This window comes from Eriocheir sinensis, chromosome 45 (assembly GCF_024679095.1).
Source record: "Eriocheir sinensis breed Jianghai 21 chromosome 45, ASM2467909v1, whole genome shotgun sequence".
Taxonomy (NCBI): domain Eukaryota; kingdom Metazoa; phylum Arthropoda; class Malacostraca; order Decapoda; family Varunidae; genus Eriocheir; species Eriocheir sinensis.
In genome coordinates, this window is record NC_066553.1 from 2,858,620 (window position 1) to 2,876,975 (window position 18,356).

An 18,356-nucleotide genomic window follows, 5' to 3' on the forward strand; every position below is an offset into this window, starting at 1 on the left:
GGAAAGAAATCCCAATCACAAAACAATAAAAAAGAGAGACTCAGATATTGTAAAAAAAAAGAAGAAAGAAAACCAAGTAAAACAAGACAATTAGTAAAGAAGGAAAAGAAAAAATAAAGAAAATAAATCACAAAATAAGAAAAATAACATAGAAAACGAAGTCTAGAAAAAAAGGGGAAACTTGAAAAAAAAGATAGAAAAAAGGAAAAACAATTGAACCCGAAATAAAGAAAACAAAGAAAAAAGAAAACCGGATGAAAGTCAACTAGCAAAGAGAGAAAGAAAACAAAAGCAATCACATTCATAAAACAACAAAAAAAAAGAGAAAGCTAGAAATTCGTGAGACAGAGAACGCAACTTGAATTTCACGGCACCAACAGAAGAGTAGAAGAAGAAAACGGGTCGTGTGTTTTATTACGGCCCAGCGGAACCACTAATGCGATCTTGATTACTTGAGTCGTGGGTGTGAAGGCTCCTTGCTACATTCTCTCTCTCTCTCTCTCTCTCTCTCTCTCTCTCTCTCTCTCTCTCTCTCTCTCTCTCTCAGGGCGCCCCAGCAGTCACGTCTCCTCCCCTTCGTTCCTTCTTCCACAATGATCATCGCAACCGCCTGTAGTCTGTAAGGTCCCTCGGTGTTTCTTCTGGGTCTTGGTCTTGGCTTTCGTTGGGGTTGTGTTGTTGTTGATGCGCTTTTGTTTTGTTGATTTGTGTGCTTTTTTTAAGGGGGACTGGTGTGTTTTTTTTCCTTCTTTTTGTGTGTGATTATTTATGGGTTTTTTTTTGTGGTGTGTTTGTATTGATGTTTTTTGTGTTTTGTTTTGTCCTCTTTATTTATTTTTCGTTTTCTCTTTTTTTTCGTTCTGTGTCATTCATCTTCAATTTTTGGCTCGTTCTTGTATGTTTTTTTTTACTTTGTTTTTCTTTATTTTTCCTCCTTTACTTTTCTTTATTTTCTTCTCACTCTTATTGTCTGTGTTCGTTCCCTGTCTATCTATGTACCTCTCCATCTTTTATTATTATTATTATTATTATTATTATTATTATTATTATTATTATTATTATTATTAGCACTCAGTATATGCAGATAGTTACTAAGTCTGAAATGTTTGATGTAACGTATGTAACTGATATCAAAGTTCAATTTCCGTAACGTTATATAATTTAATGTTACTACTACTACTACTACCACTACTACTACTTTTCTTCTTCTACTACTACTACTACTACTACTACTACTACTACTACTACTACTGTTTTAATTCACGTATATTCTCTCTCTTCCACAGCTGGTAAGTGTCTGAAGGCACTCGCTTACACACTCACAGGAGGCTTAGCAGTCAAGGTAACGGTGTGTGTGTGTGCGTGTGTGTGTGTGTGTGTGTGTGTGTGTGTGTGTGTGTGTGTGTGTTTATTGCGTCACGTGTTACTCCAGTATAATATTGTCTGTTTTGCTGTAGAGATAAACGCATTATCATGATACTTTCTCTCTCTCTCTCTCTCTCTCTCTCTCTCTCTCTCTCTCTCTCTCTCTCTCTCTCTCTCTCTCTCTCTGTTCATTCAGCTTCATTTTCTGTTGTTTTGTCTTCGTTCGTTTGGTTTTTATTTTGTTCTTCTTACCTCCTGTTGTTATTTTCTTGTTTTTTCTTTTTCTTTTCTTTTTGTCTTTTTCGTTTTTATTTTTGTTTTTCTTCCCTCTTTTCATTTTCTTTGTTTTTTTTTAATTTTTCTCAATTTTGTCCTTTTTTCCTTCTATTTTCTTCGCTACAGTTATTTCCTTTCTTTTCTCTTTTCCTTCTTTTTGTCTGTTATTCCGTTTTTATTTTGTTTTTCTTACCTCCTGTCATTTCCTTTGTTTTCTCTTTTTCCTTCTTTTCGTCTCTCTCTCTCTCTCTCTCTCTCTCTCTCTCTCTCTCTCTCTCTCTCTCTCTCTCTCTCTCTCTCTCTCTCTCTCTCTCTCTCTCTCTCTCTTCGGTATCTCAAAAAGGAAACATTATATCACAAACACGATGACGGGACGTAATAGAAAGAGAAAAAAGGAATATCAGTAATGTATTTCATGGGGTCTAATATATAATAGCAGTTTTATAATAAAGAATCAGTTATATAAGTAATGACAGCCTTAAATCACTGTCCTGTCCATTCTCTTTCCTTTTTCATTCTTTATATTTCCTCTCTTTCCTTCATTCCCTTCCCTTGTCCCCTCCTACCTTTTCTATTTCTCTTCCTTCTCCTTCCTCCTTTCCCTTATCCCTTCCTACTTTTTCTATTCCCTTCCTTCCCTTTCCTTCTTCCCGTTTCCATTACCATTAACACCATGACGGGACACAAAATAATGAAACTAGGAACGAACGCTTGCGAGGACCAAATAAAGAAGTGTCCCATAGCAGCGAAGAAAACGAGCCCTGTATCCCCATTCTCTCGACATCTTCAGGGGATTATCTCTCAAAGGAAGGATGGATGCTGGTGGTATACTGTAGTACTGTGGGATTGATATATTGGTTAACTTTATATATAGGTACAGCGGTGTGATGGTGGGGGAAGGAATAGGAGGAGAAGTAAGGGAAAGAAAGGGAGGTTAGAGAAAGAATTGGAAGAAAGTTAGAAAGAAAGAAGCGAGGGAGAGAGGAAAAGAGGAAGGGTTGTAATAGAAGGGGAAGAGAAGGGTAGGTGCAGTTTCCTATATAATGAAGATGGTACAGTTCCCCTTAAACTAGAAGAAGAGAACGGGAGAAGGAACGGAGAAGTGAGAGAAAGGAAGACAAAGAAAGGAAGAAGGAAGAAAAAGGAAGGAAAAATAAAAAGAGCAGAAAGGGATAAGGGAAAGAGGGAATAGAAGGAATATCAAAGAAAAGGAAAAGGAGGAAGGAAAGAGAAGGAGAGGAAAGAGAGGGAATAGAAGGAATGACAAAGGAAAGAAAAAGGAAGAAGGAAGGGAAGGAGAAATAAGGGAAAAGGTGATGATAAAAAAGAATGATAATGGAAACGCTAACGAAAAAATGAGGGGAGAGAGAAAGTGAAATAGAAAGGATGGTAACGGAAGGGGAAGAAGATGGGGGAGTGGGGGGGAGGGGAGGGCTGGTAAATGAGGGGAAGTGAATCTAATTGACATGAGGGGTGATGGGGGAGGAAAAGGGGTGCGTGAGGGGAGAGGTGGCAGAACGGAAAGGGAAGGTGAGGGGAAAGGGAGTGTGATGGGAAGTATGTGCCGTAACCGAGGGGAAAAGGGAGCTGTAAGGGAGATCCGAGAAGGAAAATGAGGAAAATGGAAAGGGGAAAACAAGTGTGAATGGTCTGTAGGAAAAAGTAATTCAAGGGAGGTGTGAGGGAGAACTAGTAAGGAAAATAGGAAAATGAAAAATGGGAAAATAAGTGTGAATGGTCTGTAGGAAAATTAATACAAGGGAAGTGATGGGAAAGAGGGAGGTGAGAGGGAGATCTGAGAAGGAAAATGAGGAAAATGAAAAGGGGAAAATGTTTGTAGGAAAATTAATACAAGGGAAGTGATGAGGAAAAGGGAGGTGAGAGGAAGAACTAGGAAGGAAAATGAGGAAAATGAAAAGGGGAAAATGTTTGTAGGAAAATTAATACAAGGGAGGTGAGAGGGAGGACAAGGTAGGGAGAGGTAAGGAAAGAGGGAAGTGTTGGGTAGAAGGGGCATTGAAACAAGGGGAGAGGAAAGTGTGAGGGAGTCTTGAAGGTAGGTAAATAAAGGAGGGGAAAATGAGGAAAAAGGAAGGAAAGGAGGGGAAAGAAAATGCGATGTTAAGTAGTAGGAATTGTAAATGAAGGAAGAAGGAAGGAGAAAGAAAGTAACAAAAAAAAAATAGAAAAGGAAAAAGAAAAGAAAAAAGGAAGTTGTTAAAAGGAAAGAAGTCATTGTAAAATCTTCATGAATGACGATAACACACACACACACACACACACACACACACACACACACACACACACACACACACACACACACACACACAGACACAACAGGAAGCATTTTCAGGCCACTCATGTCTTGGCTGTTGACGTGACATGACTACTACTGTTGAAAACCACTTACTGTTCACGTCACCGGAACACACACACACACACACACACACACACACACACACACACACACACACACACACACACACACTCTCTCTCTCTCTCTCTCTCTCTCTCTCTCTCTCTCTCTCTCTCTCTCTCTCTCTCTCTCTCTCTCTCTCTCTCTCTCTCTCTCTCTCTCTCTCTCTCTCTCTCTCTCTCTCTCTCTCTCTCTCCCTTATAATGTTTTTTCTATCTATTACGTAACAAAACAACAGAAAAAATAAAGAATGGGCCTTTTTTAATTGACTGGTGACCACTTCGTACACACACACACACACACACACACACACACACACACAGCCTCGCCTGGCCTTGGCACATCCCACTTCCCACCCATTAATCCACCTACACTCCCCCATCACCCTCCCCTCCACTCACCCACCCGTATAACCATCCACATCCACCCCTCCTCCTCCTCCACCCACCTGCTGGCCATCCGTCCCTGCCTGCGGGTCGGTCGGTGGTCAGTAAATGGACACTACCTGAGGGAAACCTGGGGAAGGCTCGCTGTGGGAACCCCGAACCCGGACGTCAGAGGAACAGTCCGCGTGGTGTGTGTGTGTCTGGCCGAGGCGAGAATGAGGCGTATTTTTAAACATTTCTGCGTCCAAGCTCACGTATTTTACAAGGCTTTAATAAGAGTCTGAGGTACTTCCATGGGTAGTTTAATGATCCTTGTGATAGTTTGACCCTTCCTCTGTACCAAGAACCTAGGGAAACACTCACGAGAACCCGATTATCTCCTTGTTGGCCTAATAAGAGTCTGAGGTACTTCCAGGGTAGTTTAATGATCCTTGTGATAGTTTGACCCTTCCTCTGTACCAAGAACCTAGGGAAACACTCACGAGAACCCGATTATCTCCTTGTTGGGCTTTGGAAGTAGTTGATGAGAGAGGTGGGAGCGTTCAAGAATACTGACCTATTACACTGGGCAAATTTTCCGTGGATCTTCAGTCAAACCACGATTTCCGCCAGCGTGGTTCTCATTTGTTTCTTGTTATTGCTGCTGCTGATGATGGTGAGTAATACCGTCGTCCTTTGGTGAAATCTACCGTAGCTTTGGAAGATCGTGGACACGTCAGAAAACCACGGAAATATGAGAACCACGCCAGCGGAAATCGTGGTTTGATTGAAGATCCACGGAAAATTTGCCCAGTGTAATAGTCCCCTAAGTCCTTACCCCGCCACCACCAGCTCCTCAAGGCCACAGCGACGGAGGTGAACGCTGTGGCAAGGCGCACAAACACACACACAAGAGATAAAGGCCATGTAGCGGGCTTTTTTTTAATTATTATTATTTTTTTCTTACGCCCTTACACTGTCTCCTCTGCTGTAAAAAAAAAAAAAAAAATTGTGAAGGTGTAGATAACTTTTGATGTGGCTTTGCGAGGGTGTGGTTGGATATATCACAAATCATCATGCGAGCAGAGGACATTATAGTAGTCTACCAATAGCAACCCAGGAATTATAGCACTCAGGGTAGACCGCGAACTGATGGATGTATTACTTAAGAACACTTATTTTTTTTACATCAGAGGACACGGATCAAGGGCAACAAATAGGGTACATTAAAAAAAAAAAACACTACTCGCCGCTCCCTTAAAAGATAAAAGTGAAGAGTAGCCAAAAGAGAGGTCAATTTCGGGTGGAGAGCTGCCTTGATACACTCATCTTGAAAGAGGTCAAGTCGTAGGCAGGAGGATAGTAGGGTAAAACACATATAAATCCCAATTGGCAAGTGGAGTACGTTGGGAAAGGCCTTTATTTTATTTATTTATTTATTTATTTTCTTTTTGCAGTGGACTGATAATGGGTGACGATGTAGTTATTTCTGGTGCTTCTTTTCTCCCCTTCCTTCTCTTCTCTCCCCCTTTTTATACCCTCTATGCCCTTCTTCTTTCCATCTCACAAATGACTTCCATACCTTTTCTTCCCTCCTCCTCCTCTTCCTCCATTCCATTCTACCCTTCGTCTAACCCGTGTCCTTACCTCCCCTTCCCTCCTCCTCCTCTTCCTCCATTCCATTCTACCCTTCGTCTAACCCGTGTCCTTACCTCCCCTTCCCTCCTCCTCCTCTTCCTCCATTCCATTCTACCCTTCGTCTAACCCGTGTCCATACCTCCCCTTCCCTCCTCCTCCCCCTCCGATCTTCTCCTCTCATTTCCATTAGTGATTAAACGGTAAAAAGAGCAAAGGAAGAAGAAAATGGCTTACGGTGTGATTTTTTGAGGTGGAACGTGTCAAGCTCGTTTTTAAGTGTACAACCTTATCTTAATTAACCGCTACTTCCTTTTACTTAGACACGATGCACTACTTAACACGGTGTCTCGCGGAACTCTTTTTAAAAGCTTACACTAACACATCGTCAACGTATGGCTGCACTTCCCTGGTTGTGTAAGTGTGTGTGTGTTTGTGTGTGTGTGTGTGTGTGTGTGTGTGTGTGTGTGTGTGTGTGTGTGTGTGTCTGTCTGTCTGTCTGTCTGTCTCTCTCTCTCTCTCTCTCTCTCTCTCTCTCTCTCTCTCTCTCTCTCTCTCTCTCTCTCTCTCTCTCTCTCTCTCTCTCTCTCTCTCTCTCTCTCTTCTCACCTGTAAGGAGGAGGAAGAATGGCAGGGTAGGAGGAGGAAGCCGAGGAAGCCTATATGTTACCTGTGTGGGGGGGAGGGGGAGGGGGAAGGGGGCAGATAGGTGGACAGGTGAAGGTTAGCGCTGGCCCCTCCGCCGCCGCCGCCGCCTCTGCTGCCAGGGACATATTCTGGTGTCATTGTTACCTAGCGTCTGGAGTGGTTACCTGTCTTGGCTGTCTACCTGTATACCAACCTACTTACCCTGTTTTTTTTTTGGTAGTTGTTTTTTTCTGTCTCTGTGTCTGTCTGTCTGGTTGGCTGGCGGTCTCTGTCTCTCTTTTTCTTATTCTTTTTTCTTTATTCTTTTCTTCTTCGTTCTCCTCCTTTTCTTTTTTCTTTCTTGTTTTTTTCTGTTGTTTTTTTCTGTTTTTCTTTTTCTTTCGTCATCATCTGCTTATTCTTCTTGTTTTCTATTTTCTTTTTTTTTCCTTCTTCTTCTTCTTCTATATTCTTCATTTTGTCATCTTTTTCTTCCTCTTCTTTTTTTGCCTTTTCTTCTTCTTCTTCTTCTTCTTGTTCTTGTTCTTGTTCTTCTTCTATGTTCTTAATTTTTCATCTTTTTCTTCCTCTTTTCTTTTTCTTTTGCCTTTTTCTTCTTCCTCTTATTATTTTTCTCTTCTTCTTCTTCTTCTTCTGGTCAAGGTAAGGTAAGGGGACAGAGGGGAAGGGGATGACCTTGAAACAGGGATCAGGTGAGGAAGCCTAGAGGACCTCCCCTCCTCCTCCTCCTCCTCCATAACTCCTCCATCTCTTCCCCTTCCCCTCCATTCCTCTCCTCCCCCATCCATTTTTTCTCTCCCCTTATTACTAACTTCCCCATATCTATCCCTCCCCCTCCCTTTCCCCTCCTTCTCTCCACACAGTTAACCCTTCCTCCATACCTCTCCTCCCTTCTCTCCTCCTCCTCCTGTCCCCCCTTCTCCTTTCCTCCCCTTCCCTCCCTTCTCCCCCCATTTTTATACCCTCTATTCTATGCCCTTCCTCCCTCTCCTTTCCTCCTCCTCCTCTCTCCATCTCTCAAATGACCTCTCTATACCTTTTCTTCCCTCCTCCTCCTCCTCCTCCTCCTCCATTCCCTTCTACCCTCCGTCCCTAACACCGCATAACCCCTGCCTCCTTACCTTCCCTTCCCCCCCTCCCTCCCTCCCTCCTTACCTTCCCTTCCCCCCCCTCCCTTCCTCCCTCCTTCCACACTTACCTTCCTCCTCTCCCTCCCTCCCTTGTACTCACACCACACAAACACTCTGTACCCTTGATCCTTCCCTCCTTCTCTCCCTCTCTCCTCTCTCCTCTCCTCTGCCACCTCCTCCTCCTCCTCCTTCTTCCCTTCGTTTGTTCCCTCCCATCAAGTCTTTTCATGCTAACTCATTCCCTTCTTTCCTCCCTTATCTCTCTGCTTCTTCTTTTCTTTCTTCTCCATCTCTATTTCCTTTCCTCCTCTTTCGTAGGCTGTAGATTTTTTCCTCCTCCTTTTCCTCCCTTCTTCGCTCTGTTCTGCACTCCCTCATTTGTTATTTTCTCTTTTCCTTCCTATCCACTCTTTTTCTTCCCTCCTTTTCATCTTTTTTTGTATGTTGTAAGCTTATTCCTCCTCCTCCTCCTCCCCTTCTTTCCCTTCTTCTCTCTCTTCTGCATTCCTTCTTTCATTCTTCTCTCTTCCTTCCTATCCACTTTCTTTCTTCCTCCTTTTCATCTTTTTTTGTATGTTGTAAGCTTATTCCTCCTCCTCCTCCCCTTCTTTCCCTTCTTCCCTCTCTTCTGCACTCCTCCTTTCATTCTCTCTACCCACTCTTTTTCCCTATCCTCGTCTTCGTTCTTCAGTACAGCCTCAGACGTTATTTTTTTCCTTCTTATTCCCTTGTTCGTTGCAGACTTACCCTTCTTACTCCTTCCTTCCTTTACTTTCTTTTGCAATTCTCCTTCCCCGCTTATTTTCCTTCCTTTTCAATCCTGTCTATCCTTTTCCACATCTTCGTTTGTTACTATGTCCTCTCACATTCTTTTCTTCCTCTTCATCTTCTGTTTCTCCTTCCCCTTCTGTAATTTTCTTTTTCCTCTCTTTTCACTTTCTTTCTTCCTCTTTTTCTTTTTCTTCTGCCCTTTCATACTTTTCTTTTATCTCCTCCTTCCTCACCTCCTCCTACATTCCTTCTTCCTTGTTTATCTCCCTTTCTCTTCTCCATTCCTTTCCTTTTCCTAGTCTTCCTTTCTCACTAAGACCTCACCCACCTTTTTTTTTTTCCTTTCGTCCTTCCTTTGTTGCAGATGTCTTTTCAGCCTTTCCCTTTATACTGTCCCTCCTTCGCCCCTTCCTCTCTCCTTTCCTCTCCACTCCATTCTCTTCCTCATCTTCAATCTCCCTTCGTATGTTGTGGACTTATTTTGGTATTCTTGAGACGCTTTCGTTTCTTACATCAGCTATTTCTAAAGATCAAAAAGGGGATCAATAGGGTTCTAATGAGTGTTTCTTTAGATTCATGTTACAGAAGCAGGGTCAAACTACCACCAGAGACATTAAACTACCTCTGGAAATGCCCAAAACTCATAGGAAAGCCTTGTCAAATATGTGAACTTGGGCGACGAAATGTTTTAAAATCGACCCTGTCTCCTTCCTTTTATACAGTTCTTCCTCTTTTCCTCTCTCCACAACTTTCAAAATTCTTCGTCTCTCTACACCGCCTCAGGCCTTCCTTCGTGTCGTCCTCCCCCACCTTTCTCCACCATTCTCTCGTTCTCCGTCTTTCGTCCGTTCTGCTCCCCCACCAATACCGTTTCTCATTCACTCCACACCTGTTTGTACGCGTCACCCCCATCACCTTAATTTCTTTGTCTTTTTTTTTTTTTTCTGTTGTTGCCTCGTTTGTTACGCTTTGTTCAACTTGCTACGTGTTCTTATGTTCTTATTTTTTTCATCTTATTAGTTTTCTTTTCTTCTTGTTCTTCTTCTTCCTCCACTTCTCCGTTTTGCAAGTCTGAGCCCATTACGTGACCCTTACACACACACACACACACACACACACACACACACACACACACACACACACACACACACACACACACACAGAGGAAACGAACTCAAGGCAATTTTATAATTATACTAAAGCGATATTGATAAATAATTAAGGAATAGCATTGTCGGCAAAGTGGAATAGACAAACAGCATACATGAACACGCTGGAGAGTACTTAGCTAATTGATAATACAATGTTAATGATGGTGATAACAATGATGGCGAGAGGATATTAGCGTAAAGAGAATGTAAAGAGCGAAAAATAATAAAGAAAGATATTAGGGATAAAATTATTTCGAAGCGTTTGTAATAAGCGAAAATGAAGAGAAAAGTTATTAGAAACGTTTGTACAGCGAGAAATAATGAAAGAAAGGAAAGGAAGCCCAAAATGAATTCAAAACGTAAAAAGAGAAAGAATTTGAAGAGAAAATGAATTGAAAATGTAAAACGAGGAGCAAAAAGTTAAGAAAGGAAGAAAGAAAGAGAAGTTAAAGTTATTTCTAAACGATTGTAAGCGAAAATAAAAGAAAAAAATGGAAGACTAAATTAATTGACAACGCAAGAAGAGCAAAAAATAAATAAATAAACTAATTTAAAACGTATTTAAATAAAGACACTGAAGACAACATGAAGTCAAAACGTAAGAAGAGTAAAGAAAAATAAAGAAAGGAAGAAAATGAAGACAAAGTGAATTCAGAACGTAAGAAAGAAGAACAAAAATTAAAGTAACGGAAACCAAAAAATTAAACCAAAAGAAAAACTAGAATGACAAAAATGACCCCTATTTAACTATTATAATCAGCAACTCCTCCGTCTCCTCAAGCTCCGTTTTAGCTAGCGGAGGGGAAGGAACCAATCAGAGGAACGGTCCAAAGCGCCAATTGCACACTTCCTTCCACGCGCCCTGAAAGCTCCCTCCCCATTGGCTGCTGAGACTCGCCGTGTTGCGTGATTGGCCGGCGGGAGTTGCGCTGGACCAATGAACAGCCGGGATTCATTGCCTTTGTTTATCAAGTCATTCGAACTCGTGTGTGTGTGTGTGTGTGTGTTTACGCATGAAAGGGGAAAGGGAGGGAGAGAGAAAACACGTGTTGCAGATAACGCTTTGAGAGAGAGACGAGGAAAAATGAGTCGAAATTCTCTCTCTCTCTCTCTCTCTCTCTCTCTCTCTCTCTCTCTCTCTCACTCACACACACACACACACACACACACACACGAAGGTTCCATATATGTACACACACACACACACACACACACACACACACCGTCAATATAACCTGCCGCCAAATGGAGCTGGTGGGCGGCGGCGGCGGCGGTGGTGATGGTGGTGGTGGAGGTGTAACTCTCTCTCTCTCTCTCTCTCTCTCTCTCTCTCTCTCTCTCTCTCCACTGCCACTATCTCGGTCTCCACAAACTCCGACACACTATCACCACTTCTCCTCCTCCTCCTCCTCCTCCCTTCACTCTCCCTCTCATGTGTGTACCTCACTTTTCTCTCTCCGTCCATTACCTCACCTACACCTGGTTGCACACACACACACACACACACACACACACACACACACACGTACACACGCACATGACGCCAAACCTACATGTACACTTACCTACCACCCGCGTTGAGCCACATTCAGTACACGTCCATGAGGGTGACAAAAAGAGCGAGTTCACGATAAAAAAAGATTAATAAAAACAAAAAAAAAGGCGCGAGCGAGTTTGGGAGTATCAGCTGATTCCTCCCGAGCACAGTTGCCAACCTCGGTGTGTTTCTCTCCAGCGATATCTCTCCCCTGCCTGAATTTTTAGTTTTTCTACGTTTTTCCATTCCTGGCGGTGACGGAAAGCTATATTTGGTTGCTTTAACAACTAGACATTCACCTGGAGTTTGTGTTTAAGGTATATCGGTCGAAAACGTTAGGTATTCACTACTGACGGAGGAAAAGGCTGAAAAACGGCATCCATCAATCTCTCTCCCCAGCTTGAGTTTTTCCACGTTCTATCCATTTCTGGCGATGACGGGAAGCTTTATTGTGGTGCTTTAGCCTCAAGACATTCCCCTGGAGGTCCTAGTAAAGACACATGCTTCGAAAACGTTAGGTATTCGCTCTACTGACGGAGGAAAAAAGTGAAAAACGGCAACCATGCGTTTAGTTTGACTCCAGCGTCCGTGGCGGGCGGGAGCAAGGCAGCGGCGGGGAGTGTGTGTGTGCGTGTGTGGTGTGTGCGCGGCGGTGCTCCCAGGACGTGTGTGTGCGTGTACATGTGTGCGCGTAACACCGGTGACGAGGTGCTACCGTTGCTGCTGCCGGCGGTGGTGCTGGGGACGAGTGCTGAGCGTGGTGGTGGTGGTGATGATGCTGGTGGTGGTGGTGATGGTGGTTGCCAGCTCGTAGGACCATCTCCCGCTCTCCCTGTCCTCCACTACCTCCCAACACCCACCTCTTCCTCCTCCCGCCGCCCTGCTGCCCTCAGCGTCTCGTATTGGGCAGCATCGAGCACTCCGTCAGCACTCATTTCCCACACGGCAGCCCCCGCCCCTTGCTGGCTGACTGATTGACTGACAGACTGACAGCCGCGAAGCCCCCAGCACTGGACCCCAATGTAAGTGTGTGTGTGTGTGTGTCGTTATTTTAACCTGTGTGCGAGGGATTCCTTTGTCAGGTTACTGTGTGTGTGTGTGTGTGTGTGTGTGTGTGTGTGTGTGTGTTAAATAATATATAATAACAAATATTTTAATAACTAGAATATATGTTGAGTTGGTTGATAAATTTTGCAAACATTACTCCTCAAAAACTGTTTCACTATGCTTGGAAAGATATATGAAAGTTATAATAGTAATTAAAACAATTAAATATTTATTAAAACTACAATACAACTTATATAAAATAATATGAACAAAAGAAATACCAGTAATAATGGTAACTTATAATTTTAGTTGTTTTAATAATAATAAGAAAAATACATAAATAATATCATTAAAAATAAAACCATTTGAGGTGCTTGCCTGTGTCCAAGCCTAGACCGTCCATACTGCTTGCGAATGACACAATTATTATATCAATATTATATTTCGCGTATTAGTCGAAACATATAATTTGATGACTTGATAAATGGACACACGTTTGCACTGTTTCTTTTGAATGGCCTTACTATGGGGAACACGCTGCATTATGCTCATCACCAGAAAGAACTTTTAATTTAATAGATAAAGAATTACTCTTTTAAACAAATTCCATTGGATGAGATCGCTCCATGACCGAGGTGTAATAAGCATACACAGTGCAGCCCGAGCATTGGGTTTGTATGTAGTGAATGTGTATGATTAAACTGGAATGAGTGTGTACCTTGATTTGATCGCCGTTGGTATAATTTGCGTAGCTCACACACACACACACACACACACGTTAATCATAGATAGACCCCTGTTTTAGCTTGACATTTACATACCAATACGTACACAGATCTTGTCTCACACACACACACACACACACACACACACACGTTAACATAGATAGACCCCTGTTTTAGCTTGACATTTACATACCAATACGTACACAGATCTTGTCACACACACACACACACACACACACACACACACACACACACACACACACACTAAATATAGACACCTCTTTTAGCTTGACATGTAACATAATAACATACCGTTCTATACATACACAGACCTTGTCAAACACTTATAGAACAGCAGAATCAGAATCAGAACTGTCACCCTCTGAGCTTCCTCCCACCATTCTGCCATGTCACACCCACCACCACCACCACCAACAACCCTGACTCATACACACTTTCATCTCCTATATTTTAATGCCCATATTGTCTTAGTGTTCTAAAAATAATTAAACGTATAGCAGTTCCACGAAGCTCTTACTGGGTATCTGAAAAAGGGTAGGGTAGGGACCGTGACGAGATCTGTGCAAGGTGAACTGGTCTATCTTGAATGTCACAGTCTGTATGTATCTATTTATGCATAGCTTAGTGTTGCCATAAAACTCCGCAGGCAAGGTTAACTTAGTGCCAACTGAATGTCAAGATGGGGTGTATATGTTCAGGTTGTTACAATGGTGGGGTTTTGATGGTGTGGATGATTAGTATCTGGCCTTATTTTCTTTGTTCTTCTTGTATTTATTGTTTATTGTCTGTTGCTGTTGTTTTTTGTAGGTAGTGTTCTTTCCTTTTTCCTTTTCTTCTTTTCCTTCTTTTTCTTCCACTTATTTTCCCACTACTACGACTACTACTATTACTCCTACTACTACTACTACTACTACTACTACTACTACTACTACTACTACTACTACTATTACTATTTATTTTTCTTGTTCCTCTTCTTCATGATCTTGTTCTTCTTGTTATTATTCTTCATGTTCTTTTTATTAATATTATTCTATTAATTCTTCTTGCATTTTTTCTTCATCTTATCATTTTTATTATTATTATTATTATATTACTTCTTCATGTATTTTCTTCTTCATCTTCTTATCATTTTTATTATTATTATTATTCTATTACTTCTTCATGTATTTCCTCTTCTTCTTCATCTTCTTATCATTTTTATTATTATTATTATTCTATTACTTCTTCATGTATTTTCTCTTCTTCTTCATCTTCTTATCATTTCTATTATTATTAGCTCTGCAATTTCCAGCATTAGCACCATCATTACTAGTGGCTTTAGCATCAACACGAGCCAGGCAGCCAGAAAGGACATCTCACAATAAAAACACTACCCGTTCCAGCGCCACCGCCCAGGGCCAACCACTAGAAAAAAAAGAGACTAGTACCCCCAAGACAGCCTTGAGCCACTATGAGCTTGCACGTTGAGGGAAAATTAAATAATTCACTTTATCCTATTAGGTGCAGGCGTGATAATAATAGTAATAATGATAAATAATGGCTGAAGACTTAGGGGTATATTCTTAATTTAAAGACTTCCACACCCAGGCTCTCCTATTTAACAAGGCTTTCGTAGGCGTTTTCCAGGGGTAGTTTAATGACCCTGGTGGTAGTTTGACCCTTGATGGAAGGTAATATATATGTTATGGCAGTCACTAATTCACCTATTCTTAAACACTTTGACGCCCAAGCTCTCCTATTTATCAAGGCTTTCGTAGGCGTTTTGGGCATTTCCAGGGGTACTTTGATGACCCTGGTGATAATTTGACCCTTGATGGAAGGTGTTATGTACGTTATAGCAATTACTAAGCGCTGTATTCTTAAACATTTTGACGCACAAGCTCACAATTTTGACAAGGCTTTCCTAGGCGTTTTGGGCATTTCCAGGGGTAGTTTCATGACCCTGGTGGTAGTTTGGCCCTTCTTCTTTACCATGAACGTGAAAAGACACTCATGAAAATTCGATTAATGTCACTCTCGGCCTTTGGAAATAATTGGTGTTTGAAGCGGAAGCGGCTTAAAATACCGCCCTTTAGATATCTTGACTTTACTTGCTCAGGAATCTTGTTATGATGTTTCCTTTCTGGTTTGTAGTAGCTGGCAGGGAGTGGGTTAGCATAAAGGTGCAGGGCCCATATTCTTAACATTTCATTGTTGCCCAAGTTCACCCATTTGACAAGGCTTTCGTAAAAGTTTTGAATACTTCCATGGGTAGTTTTAAAACCCTGGTGGTAGCTTGAACCTTCTCCTGTATCGAACCTAAAAAATCACTTATTAAAACCCGGAATGGTGTAACAAAAAGATGCAGGACTTATATTCTCAAACATTTCATTGCCCAAGCTCACCTATATATTTGACAAGGCTTTCGTAGGCGTTTTGGGCATTTCCAGGGGTAGTTTAATGAGCTGTGTGGTAGCTCGACCTTTCTTCTGCATCATGAACCTCAAAAGATCTCTCATTAAAACTCGGAGTGGAGTAACATGAAGGTGCAGGGCTTAGAATATATATTAAACATTTCGTTGCCCGAACTCACCTATTTGACAAGGCTTTCGTAGGAGTTTTGGACATACCCCTAGGTAGTTTTAATAGCCTGGTGGTAGGTTGACCCCTCTCTCTTCTTTTCTTTTTCTTCTTTTCCTTCTACTTCTTTATCTTCTCGTAAACCTCGAAAAATCACTCATTTGAACCCGACTGATCTTTTTGGCCCGTGGAAATAGATGATGCAAAAGGGGGAAGCGTTTGAGAATACCCAGACCCAGACCTGTCGTATTGCAGTGCTTGCTCACCAGAATAACGATTTAGCGAGTTGTTGAAGGGAGGGAGCAGTGTTATGCGGACGAGGGAAGGCGTGGCGGTAAAGATAGAAACCTTCACTTATATAATGCAATAATTAAACATCAAGGCAGGTAGAGGAAGAAAGGGAAAGGGAAATGAGAGGTAAAAAAATAAAGTGAAAAAATAGAAAAAAATATATAGTAAAAATGAATGAAGAAGGAATAAGGAAAATAAGACAATAAGGTAAATGAGTGAAAAAAAAGAAATGAAAGGTAAATATCAATGAAGAAGGAATAAGAAAAAAAAGCAAAGCGAAAAGAATGAAAAAAAAAGGAAAAAAGAAAAGAAAAAAAAAGAGTAAAAATAAATAAAACCATGAATAAAATTAGTAAGTCTTATTTTATTTTATTTAATTTTTGTAAAGATTAAAATAAAACCTTTCTTGTCATTCTTTGAAGCTCGCCTTAAATTAGGGTTTCCATTTTTTTGAAGGCTTATTATTGTGTCCTTTTGAAGTGTAAAGGAACAGCTGGGAATGGACTCAACCAACCTTGTATTTTAACTTTCCTTTTTATATATAGAATGTGACGGTTTTAATTCTCTCTCTCTCTCTCTCTCTCTCTCTCTCTCTCTCTCTCTCTCTCTCTCTCTCTCTCAAGAAAAAAGAAGAAAAAGAAAAAGGAAAACACTATCAACAACAGCAACAGATGGTGAAAAGAATAAAGAAAATAAGACTACTCTCTCTCTCTCTCTCTCTCTCTCTCTCTCTCTCTCTCTCTCTCTCTCTCTCTCTCTCTCTCTCTCTCTCTCTCTCCATAGTCTAACGCCAGCGCTGGTATGACTTGGCTCAAAGTATTTATGTAATCTCAACATCCTCTTATAACGATCAACCATGCACACTGTTCTCTCTCTCTCTCTCTCTCTCTCTCTCTCTCTCTCTCTCTCTCTCTCTCTCTCTCTCTCTCGGCAAGTTCAAGGCTTCAGTAATGCCAAGGCTGTGTCCGTTAGGCGTTTTTTTATGATGCTGCCTCGCTCAAGGTTCCTCCGTGTCCTGGTGTGACGAGAGAGAGAGAGAGACTTCGTAAGGTAAAGTAAATAGAACACGAGGGCAGATTTTGATGTTGTTTGTTTGTGTGTGTGTGTGTGTGTGTGTGTGTGTGTGTGTGTGTGTGTGTTCTTCATAATTTGTTTCTTTTTCCTTTTTGTCATCATTGTCGTCTTACTACTACTACTACTACTACTACTATACTGCACCACCACCACCACCACCACCACTAGTACTGTGTGTGTGTGTGTGTGTGTGTGTGTGTCGTCAGTGAATGAGTCAGTCTTGGCGGTGCTCAAGAGTGCTCAGCTGATGTGCTCATACTTTTTCCTAGGTCTTCCTCCTCCTCCTCTACTTCTCGTCATCTTCCTCTTCCTGTTGATGTTTAGACTATGGCTACTACTATTTCTGTGGCTATTGATGTTACTACTACTACTACTACTACTACTACCAATAATAGTAATAATAGTTATGACTACGTTTTATTTTTCTTCTTTTTCTTCTTTTCTTTTTCCTTTTCTTTTTTTTCTTTTACTACAGCTATAACACCTACTACTACTACTACTACTACTACTACTACTACTACTACTACTACTACTACTACTACTACTACTACTTTTTCTTGTTCTTGTTCTTTTCTTCTTTGATAATAATAATAATAATAATAATAATAATAATAATAATAATAATAGTAATAATAATAATTCTACTGCTATAAAAGTCATTCCAATTGATATATTATTATTATTATTATTATTATTATTATTATTATTATCATTATTATTATATTTGTACCGAGTCATCGTTGCCAAACACCCCTGTACCTCCTTCCCTTTCTCCCTCTCTCCCTTTCCCTTCCTCCATCCTCTCCTCCTCCCTTGCATGCGGCACACCCCCTTCCTTTCACCCCTGCTTGTGACACAGTACCTACTTTCCTGCTTCCCTTTCTCCTTCCCCGTCTCCCTCTCCCTTTCTTCTCTTCCTCCTCCTTCTCCTCTTCCCTCTTTTTCACCCCTCTGTCATCTCCACCCTTCCATTCTCGTCTCCTCCTCTTCCCTCTCTCTACTTCCTCTTGTCCCTTCAGCGGAGAATGTCTTAGCAGTGGAAGCTTTCAAAATGTATATACCTGTGATTGGATGGAATGGTTCACTGGTATGCTGTTCCGCCTTCACATTCTGAGCGTCCTGGGTTCGATTATCGGCCGTCTACTATAGTGTACATTTTGGAGAACTTTTTTTTTTCATTGCTTTGTATATATTCCCATTCTCTTCTTTCCCTTCTACTCTTCTTGCTTTCTTCTTCTATTCTCTTCCATTCTCTCCTGCTTTTCCTCAATCCTTCTCCTTTTTTCCTATTCCACTTCTCTCCATTCTCCTCCCTCCCATTTTCTTCCCTTCTCCTTCTCAGTCA

General features: G+C 41.4%; 1 protein-coding gene across 1 annotated transcript in view; it reads left to right on the top strand.

Moving 5' to 3' along the window:
- Positions 1-11,875: 11,875 nt before the first annotated feature.
- The window catches only part of LOC126980880 (protein gustavus-like), a 116,056-nt gene continuing 109,575 nt past the window's right edge, over positions 11,876-18,356 (top strand). Inside the window, exon 1 of the mRNA XM_050831241.1 lies at positions 11,876-12,316. Within this exon, the coding sequence (XP_050687198.1) occupies positions 12,315-12,316 (2 nt within the window). The 5' untranslated portion in view covers positions 11,876-12,314. The remainder of the gene's footprint in view (positions 12,317-18,356) is intronic.